At 37.4% G+C, this 9,739-nt stretch overlaps 2 protein-coding genes across 2 annotated transcripts; both read right to left on the bottom strand.

Annotated features, from left to right (window-relative positions):
* Nucleotides 1–215: 215 nt before the first annotated feature.
* Nucleotides 216–1,022, bottom strand: LOC122066493. The gene is made up of 2 exons (XM_042630309.1): nucleotides 882–1,022; nucleotides 216–783 (listed from the first exon to the last, which is right to left on the bottom strand). The coding sequence occupies exons 1-2, from the start codon at nucleotides 971–973 to the stop codon at nucleotides 402–404; spliced, it is 474 nt and encodes a 157-aa protein (XP_042486243.1). The 5' UTR covers nucleotides 974–1,022; the 3' UTR covers nucleotides 216–401.
* A 781-nt stretch (nucleotides 1,023–1,803) lies between these two features.
* Nucleotides 1,804–9,457, bottom strand: LOC122066492 (metal-nicotianamine transporter YSL2-like). Its single transcript, XM_042630308.1, has 9 exons — nucleotides 9,235–9,457; nucleotides 8,967–9,047; nucleotides 8,506–8,890; nucleotides 8,246–8,418; nucleotides 4,086–4,183; nucleotides 3,853–3,993; nucleotides 3,571–3,760; nucleotides 3,338–3,452; nucleotides 1,804–2,967 (listed from the first exon to the last, which is right to left on the bottom strand). The coding sequence occupies exons 3-9, from the start codon at nucleotides 8,873–8,875 to the stop codon at nucleotides 2,042–2,044; spliced, it is 2,013 nt and encodes a 670-aa protein (XP_042486242.1). The 5' UTR covers nucleotides 8,876–8,890; nucleotides 8,967–9,047; nucleotides 9,235–9,457; the 3' UTR covers nucleotides 1,804–2,041.
* Between the last annotated feature and the right edge of the window lie 282 nt (nucleotides 9,458–9,739).

Raw genomic sequence — 9,739 nt, 5'->3', positions numbered from 1 at the left:
AAAAAAAAAAACCTGAACAGGTGGTGGGCTGGTGTTGATCCACAACTGGGTAGCAGGAAAGCTTGAGAGAGAGAGAGAGAGAGAGAGAGAGAGAGAGAGAGCTTGTACTACACAGAGCTGTGTACTACAATTTTGAGTTCCCCTCCTCTACTCTTGGAACAAAAATCCTGTACTGCAAAACTGGTGGGTCACCATTAGAAAATGACTAGAGATGCTTACTAGCAAAACGATTACCAAACCATCCTTTCAAACTTTCCATCAATCAACTCCATATACATATATACCCATTCCTAATAACCAGAGAAAAGAAGAAACAAAAGAGAAGTTAATTATTTTACATTTCTTTTCAATACATGTAACAGTTGTGTCTTGATATACAGAATTATATGTATAAGCTTCAATCACATAGAGAAGCAATTGGATCTAACAGCTTTAACAGTGACCCGACTCCATGTCGACGGAGCCGTGGAAGATGAAGAAGAAGAAAGGTTACTGATGGCCTCGAATTTACGGTGAGCTGAAGGTCTGGGTAGGTTCTCAGGGACTATTGTCTCCAAAGAATTCATCCTCCATGGTGGGCACATCCTCTTCTCACTCCATTTCTCATTTCCTTTTCCATTATTAATGAACTGTAATTCCTCAGCAAAGGTACAAGTATCAGAATTGTTCATCACTATTGGTACCATCTCAAAGCCAATGATCATACAAGCCACACCCACAACAACTTGGTTTCTCCATGACCCACTTTCCTCCTTCCCTGCTTTCCTTTGCCTACAAAAGCTTCTGTGCAACAGAAGAAGTGATATTAATCAATACTATAGATCTTTCTAATGAAACAATAGCTACAGAACTGAAAAAAAGAGGTTTTAGTTTCTTCTTACCTTGGAATTTGATTAACTTTTAATGGTGAAGAAGAAGAAGAAGGAGGAAGAGGAGGGGAGATGTTGAGGCAGCAATTGATTAGAGCAGCCATGTCTTCCTTCCCCCCTTCTTCCTGTGTTTCATTAACCAAGAATGGAGTTAAATAGATTGTTTAGGCTTCTTCAGAAAGTAACTGTGTAAGGGGGTGGCCCATTTGCCAATATGGGCCAAGACAATGGTCAAAGTCAAAGATCATCCCACGGTAGGTAGTTTAGTTAGGCTAATTGCAACAGTGACCCTATGTATGTTTGTGAACAGGTGGCATGGAAGCCCCTTTCATCCTCCAATCAGTGATGCTTGATTTCTTATTGCTTGCCGTCTAAGAACACTTCTCTCCCCAAAAGCATGAAATAATCATGTTTGGCCCCTTCTTTCTTCTCCGAGAAGCAGGGAGTCCAATATACTTTGCGGACTCTATAATTCACCTACTTTCTCTTAACCCATTGTGAAGGGAGAATTTCTTAACCCATTAATCATCTAATTGGATTATTGGAGAAATATATTTTAGACTTTAAATAATAAAAAACAAGAGTTGTTGACAACATTGATTTTTTCCATAATTCAATCATAACGTCAAATCATCATTTATCATTTAACATGAAATACTAAAGATTTTTTCTTTTTCTTTTTCAATTCGGTTGGTTGGTTCATTCATCGTTCTGATTTGATTTCTATTAGTTTAATGACTCATATCCGGTTGAACTGGCAGGTTTAGGCTGATCAGTTTGGGCTGCAAATTGACACCCTTAAGAAACAGGGTTTAATCCCACAACCTCCTCCTCTGGGCGGCAGCCGAAGCTTCCACCACTAGGCTAAGCTAGTGTTCATTGCAGAATGTTAAATGTACAAACTAAAACCCATAATTAATCAAGCAAGCAGGGAGTTGTAAAACCTTAAAAATTGTTTAATAAGACTTGCATCACATAAACCCTTGAGCTTTCCACATGAACAGATGTACACTCATATATATGTTGTATCTATGTGTGTGTGTGTATTCAATATCACAACCAACAATTTCTTCAAAAACTTGAGCTCATTCATTATCTGCTCCAGATAAATGTACAACAATGCTGCATCATTATTCCTAATAGTAGTTTTCTCTTACCTACCAACTGTCTTCCTACAATTTGAAAGGAAAAAATGCCATGCATATGGGAGGATTAATCTTAGCCAAAGCTAAAATGGCTGAAGGGAGGATCCATAACCCATCTCCACATATCAAGCCTGATGCAACTGCTGGAACCATCATATTAGCCTTCTTGTTGTCAAGCTTATGCCACACATACACAACCAAGCTCCCAACACACATATCGATCGCAAAGGAGGCTCCAATGAGAAAAGGCACTGCCATGGCCATTGGTAGTGGCACCAATTTCCCAATCTTGGGTGGTGAAAGGTCTCTTAGCAAGTTAGTTCCCACTGCAAAGGCAAAGAAGCCATAACAAAGCTGCAAGCAATGACGGGGCAGTGCAGAGAAGCCTTGGACTCCAAGAATTGCCATGTTCCTATAGATTAGTGCATATGGAGCTTTGAACTCTCCATTTGGGTTGCCGATGTCAAAGGTCTTATAGTAGAGAAAGAATGAAAGAGGACCTACAATGCAGCCTACGGCTGTTCCAACAACCTGACTCAGTATCATTGAGCGAGGGGATGTGAGAGTGAGATGTCCAGTCTTGAAATCCTGCATTAGATCGGCAGAGCTATGGACCACAGCTTTGATCAAACCACATCCAACAAGTGCAGCAACAACACCAGAATCTTTCCCTACAAGAGCAGCAATAATAAAGAGGGCCACTTTCCCATAGTTGTAAGCCATGTTCATGTCTGTTAGGCCAGTGCCATAAGCATTGCAGAAGCACAAAGCTGGAGCAATGATGTAGGCTACTATGACAAAGTACCACTTCAGTTGGGGAAACATCATTGGGATCACAATGATGGAAACAATGGAGAAGAAGACGTATCCTACACAGGCAAGCCATACTGGAATACTCTCTCTCATGAAGAATTCATTTTTTCGAAGATCATCCAAGCGTTGATTGTTCTGCTCTGCCATTGGAAATCAATAAACGATATCCTAATAAAGTTAAATAAGAGTTTGAATGTTAATTACAAGTAATTAGCTAATAACATTTCAGATTTCAGGGCAGATTTCAGGGCAGTACAAGGCCAAGGTTAATTTTGTTCCAAAGCTTAATATGTAATGGAAAGGCCTCACATGAACTAATTGGAGTTAATCTGGTTAATGCACCTATAGCTGAAGCAAAGCTAAGAAACAGTTTTAAAGTCTGAACCCAGCTACCCACATATTCAGCTCAAGCTGAGAGGAACTGAGAACACAACTTTAGAAGAAATTGGGTCTAAAGGCAACCAAGGCTGGCCAAGCTCATTCAAAGTATTCTATTTGAGTCTATCTTACCTGGGTTGAGATTCTTCTCATTCAAACCCACACGAATGCTTCTACTGATAGTATACATTATCTTGAGAAAATTGTAGAGCCCATCTCCTAATATGAGGGCAATGGCAATGAAAACCTATTCACAAACACATGAGAGGTGAGAAAGGCGAAGGTTCAGTTCCGTTGTCTCTAAACTACATTAGTATTAGTGCTGAAACTGAGAAAATTTCATGAAAAGTCTCTGGTTCACAAACCTTGTAGCCATTCAGACTCTTCATACTAGTATCAGGTATGTTCTCCGGATACCAATGTCCTTGAAGTTGAGTTATCAATGGCCACATTATGCCCCATGAAATCACAGATCCCAGAAGCAAAGACAGATTCACAAGATGGGAACAAATCATTCCAGCTCCAACATAAGTCAGGTCGAAATCAAAGTAGAATCTGCAAAAGCTCAAAATAAGATGAGATCAATCAGCTAACAATCACGAAATGAGAATTACTGGTAATGTTAGAAAGAGATGAATAATTCTTACGTTTGCTTCCAAGCTTGCAATCCAAAAGTGGGGAACTGTGAAAATCCACATTTTTGCTCTCCTCCTCCAGAGTAAAACCATTGAAAGAAACCCCATATGAAACTTATTGAAAAGAACTTCAAAAACCCATGAACCTGTTTCCTGTGAGAAGGTTCAAAAGTCAAAATTTGTCAGGTCTAAACATTGTTATGGATTTAAATTCTAAGAGAAGAGTGGGAAAAACGACTGAGTACTTGGCAATCTTATCACCCTTGGGAGTATGGAAACCATTAATGAGAACTGCAGTTGCAGTGCCGCTTGGATAAGCTAATTTGTAATCAATTATCATGATCTGTGGAATAATGAAAAAAAATATACAGAATTAAAAATGGTAATCAAAATTTAAAGAATGTAAAAAGAATGTTGGAAATAGCTCAAATACATTTCAAAGAATTCCCAAAATTATCAATAAATAAATAAATATAATAATAAAATATATTATTATTATTATTATTTAAAAAATATTCTGATCAATCAACCACTTATGAGAGTTCATGGTCTGGAGCAATAAACCATATAAATGATACAATTATTCCTCCTATAGTATGGCATGCCTGAAATGCCCTCAAAATCATGATTGTGTCACATCCAACTCCCTATAAAAATGGTAAATGGTATACCAAAAATCCCTCGTCATAATGAGAGTTAGATGGAACAAAATCATGAAGTTAAGGGTATTTTAGGTATTTTGTATTATATAAGGAGTAATTATACTATTTACATAGTATATTGTCCCAAATTACGAACGCTCTTACATGGTTAGTGGAGCAGAATTTTTTTTTTCTTTATTATTATTATAAGAACAACATTTACGAAAGTTGATTACTTTACAAGTTTAGAAGTTGCCACTTGTTAACTGATCGACAATTTGGGAGGTTTTGGGAGGTCTATTAAAAAAGTCTTTCACCCATCTTATTGGTTAAAATTTCAACATAAAATGAGTATGCTATATGGGTTAGAATGCTTATAAGAATACCATTAACCTCTATTTAATATTAGAGGTTAGTGGAATACTTATTGTTTTCTCTTACTTTGAACTATGATTTGATCCACATTACATACACTTATAGCATTGAAAATTGACCATAAATGGGTCTTAGGGACAACCTTTAAGGTGTCAAATAATTTGTGATCTTATTTTTTCCCCTTTTAATGGAATCTTTTAGTGACAGATTAAATCTATTATTCCATATGTGTGCCTATAAAGCATGTGAAAGCATGTGAGACACTAACAACACTTGAAAATGATACAATGATATGTCACTTTCAAATCATTTTGAAAAATCCTTTTATATCCCTCACTTAAGAAACTTTTGTAAATAAAATAATAAGCTCAAAAGGAGGGTTACATGTTCTAAAATACACATATATAGGTGTCACTCAGCAATCCCTTTTCTAATTTAGTATTGGGCAGCGGTAATGGTAGATAGCATTCCACGAGTAAAAATAGTAATGGGGTACATTATTTGCCTTGCAGGATGAAGTTGAATAGACAAATATATCCTGTAGTCTTTAGTTCAGACAATCCATTCTTTCATTTAGCATTTATACAAATAATAATAATAATAATAATAATAATAATAATAATAATAATAATAATAATAATAATAATAATAATAATAAAAATAATAAATAAATAAATAAATAAAATTCTTTCATTTAGCATGAAAAAATCAAGGACTACGAGGAGGGTGCATGGACTACGAGGAGCACTTGGACATATATGGGGGTATATATGTAAGTAAATTATTAGATTCGAGATTAAAATTTTGACATGCGATATATGTAGATCATATCATAGATATTCAAAAATCATAATTATTACATCATTTTTCTATGTAGCAAATCAATTGCACCATCCCACCAATTTTGTTTGTGGGTTGTTCATCACAAAATTATTTTTCATCAACATTGGTTACAACAAAATATATATATATATATATATATATGTATATATATAGTGTGGATCAAGTTTCCCTTCACCCAGGGTGGATGAGTAATTTCGACTTCATAAGTAAGGGATGGGAGTGTAATAATGACACAAGACTCCATTCATAGGTCACATCACCTTATACAAGGTTGAAGAAAAACTTAGTATATGGGAAAAATGCTTTTTGAGCCTAAAGTGTACATTGCACCTCCTCATATGTATTATTGTATTAAGTATTTAAGAGACAATGATTTAAAAAGCAATGTGAGGAGGTTTAGTGTAACTTGCTTGCTCAAAGAACCCTCATATATTAAATTTCCTTCGTCATTGGAAAAATATTGGTGATGTGACCTTATGATTGGACTCTTGTATCATCATTAACTTCCATTCCTTATTGTAAGAAATAAAAAGTACCTCATCCAAGCTAATCAAAGGGTTCAAATGTCTATAACGAAGAGATTTTAATAAGAAAAATCAGTAATATATATATATATATATATATATAGTTAGGAAGGGCAGAGCTAATCAATATAATTAGTAGTAAATGGCAATATATGCCTTTTTTGGGTAAAGAGCAATATATGCCTTCCAACCAATAAGTTTTGTTGTTAGACATATTATACAATATACATATATGTTTAAAATATGAATCTAATATATAGAAAAATTGCTAGACATTCTTATACGACCAACTCGATTAATTTTTTTGGTAGAAACCAACTAGATTAATTGCCCTTCAATAGTGTGCATGTGCAAGATTCTCAACTACTTATATGGGAATAACATGTCATGTCATAATGGGGGAAGTGTGGAAAATAAATTCCAAATGGGAATGAGCTTCTAGCGTAGTGGCAAACAACTAAGTAATTGGGCTTTAACATAAGTTCTAAGATGGTCATTGATTCAACCCTCCTACCCCCAATTTTCTTGAAAAAATGAGGGAAGTGTAGCACAGTAGACTCCACTTGTTTTCGTGGCCCCCTTTTGAGCCTCTCTGTGTTCCCTTGGTGGATTTTGCCTGCTCTAGTAATCAGCCATAACCAATCCAGCTGATTCTAGCTGATTTTAGCCGATTCCCATTGATTTTACTCCATCTCCGCCTGATTCTAGTTGGTTCCAATTAAAACCTTGATTGACCTTGGTTGCCGAACCCGGTCCAGAAGAGGCTTGTAACTCCAAGCTGAATTCCAGGCCTTTCAGAGTCTCTAATCTGTGAAGTGGCAGAGTGGGAAAAAGCCTTAAATCTACTCTTGCCCTATAAGGGATCAAAAGGGCATTTTCCTTTACTAAGAGTATTGATTGTACTTACCAAAATCTTATATGGGATGTAAACATGTAAGATGGGTAAACACCAAAGGAACAGAATTAGGGAAAGAAGACTTTTTTTTTTTTTCAAATGGTTAGGGATTCTGATTTAGGGCTTTTTCTTAGGCTTTAAGCCTTTATAAGATTAAGGAGTGGGGTTGGGGAAATTGGTCATGGATTTCATGGTAGGTATCCTTATCTTTACGACTTTACCCACCTTCTGGAAAGGGAAATGACTCATAGATATTTTTTTGTCCTTTCTGCTGCAACCACAAGGCTCACTATGGGCCAATCAAAGACCCATAAGAGGTCAGACAAAACCCAAAAGGGCCCAACGTGGCCCAATAGACCATACTTATTCAGCCTACTGTTACTATCACTAATACTATATTACTCATACATAAGATTAGGTGTAGGGGGTCAAACACACAACCACCCTTCGACTTAAGCTGGGCTTTGCAAGCGCAGGCCCAAATGGGTCATAGATTAGATGTTACGTAAGACCGTTAGAGGTTTCCTTCTTATCCTTACTCGACTTTTTGGTAGGACTACATTACCCTTACCGATTCAGTTTTGATTTGGGTTTTTTCAAAACTAATAGAAACCGAAACTGATTGAACCAATCATAACCAGACCGAACCTAATTCAACCCCATCAATCAGACCAAATCGACAGACTAACAAGTAACATCCTTAATAAGGAGTGCATGACAAAATAATTCTACGCATGAGGACAAAGTGTGTCGTGCACCAAATATTCCCAATAAAAGATGTCTTAAAAAGAAGAAAAATGTTAAATGTTAAATGGGGGTGGAAAGCTGAACCCATGGCCACTGTCCACCTCCTCTCTCTATTACTCTCATCCCAATTCCCAACTCCCAACTCCCATGAAACCTTGAGGAGTGCTCCCCCATTTCTTAGTGTGAAAAAGAGCAACTTTGGGTTTGTGGAACAGAGTCCAGACGTTTCAGTATTCACGGATTTCCAAACTTGTGCTCTGGTTTAGCACAGTGCCCACATCACCATTCACATGGAGTAACCAGAAAGAAACATATACTAGCAGAGACTCAGAGAAGCCAGAGATGGCAAACAAGGAATTGAAGCAGAAACAAAAAGTTACCTTTCGGAGAGGTACTAAGGCCAATAACCCAACAAAGGCAGAAACGAAGAGGTAACCAGTCATCCACCCAATCCCAGGTTCCTTATAGCTCCACTGAGTGTTCCCTTCTGTATCAACTCCAGCCAGTTCATATGTCTTCTTGTTCAATCCCAACAGGTATGATCCAAACCCACCTGTACCACAACTTAATTTAGAGAAAATTTAGAGAATCTCCACTACTGAAGGAAGGAGAATTGAAGAAGATGAATAATACACTTAACCTGACATAGCAATGGTATAACATGCAACTGCACAAGTCTGGATGACTGTGTTCTCTTGGCGTGTGAAGGGAGCTGAGATAAATCCACCCTTGTGAAGAACCGTCGTCCATCCCCTGATTGATACAAAGGCCAAAAGAGCTGCAGAGACATTAAGGTTTGGAACCAGGCCTGTGGTGAGGTTCAGCTTCATTATTATGACACTGTAGAGCGACCCTATCATCATGCTTGCAATTAACCCACGTGCTGTTATCTGCTTGTTCCATGGTGGGAGTCTCTTCCACTCTTCTTCTTCTTCCTCCCCTGCTTCATCTATCTGCTTCTCTTCAGTTGAATCCCCTTTCTGTATCTCTTCTGATTCTCCTTTCCTCATACTGGACTTGTAAATCTGAATCCAAAGCCACTGAAAACTCTCAATATTTTTGACAAAAAAAGAAAGAACAGAACATTAATCTGATTCTTACCTAATACAAAGGGTAATGCTCTGTTTTGGTTTCAGTCAATCAAAAGCCTTGCAACCCAGCAAATGTCTATTCTTCTTTGATCTAATCAATTAATGATAGTCAAGAAACACAAGTTTGGAGGGTATATAATCTGAAAATTTTTATGATTGAATGAGATAAAGGTAACCGAAAGTAGAAGAAGCATATATATACATATATATATACAGAGAAGGAGACATGACATGAATCTGTAACTCACATTTCTGTGAGAGGGATCAGTTCCACTTACTTTCATCTCCGTCCATTCAATCTCTCAATGGTTGGACGGACTTTTCTAAATAAGATCCCTTCACTTGTTAGCCATGAGGATTGTGTCCACTACGATGGGTTCCCATCCATTGATGGATCGTTTTCTTCTCTTCAGGACAAAAGTCTCTTCCTTTCGGTCGTTTGGTAGAGAGAGAAAGAGAAATGATTGGAAGGTTGACGACCGGTCGGCTCGGCTCTTGAGAGTTGATGGAGATGAGAAGAAGAGCATCGTTTCTTTTGTCAGTCAAATGAGCTAATTTTGGAACCATTCGACGACCAACGACCAAATGTGCGTCTGGTCCCAGTCTTTCTAAGACGGTAAGACACTAGTTAGGTGCACACTGTACATGGTGGAGGGATAATTACTCCGGTGAGAGTCTGCTTCTATTGGCTCCTACCTAAATCCTTTTACGCTTAGACACTAAACGTGGACATGTCATATCTCAAGTTTTTGGGCCCACCGTACCGACCGAATAATAATTTAA

Source organism: Macadamia integrifolia, unplaced genomic scaffold (assembly GCF_013358625.1).
Source record: "Macadamia integrifolia cultivar HAES 741 unplaced genomic scaffold, SCU_Mint_v3 scaffold2417, whole genome shotgun sequence".
In the NCBI taxonomy this organism is placed as follows: Eukaryota; Viridiplantae; Streptophyta; class Magnoliopsida; order Proteales; family Proteaceae; genus Macadamia; species Macadamia integrifolia.
The sequence above is the reverse complement of the archived record's forward strand: the minus strand, read 5'-3'. Positions and strand labels throughout refer to the sequence as shown.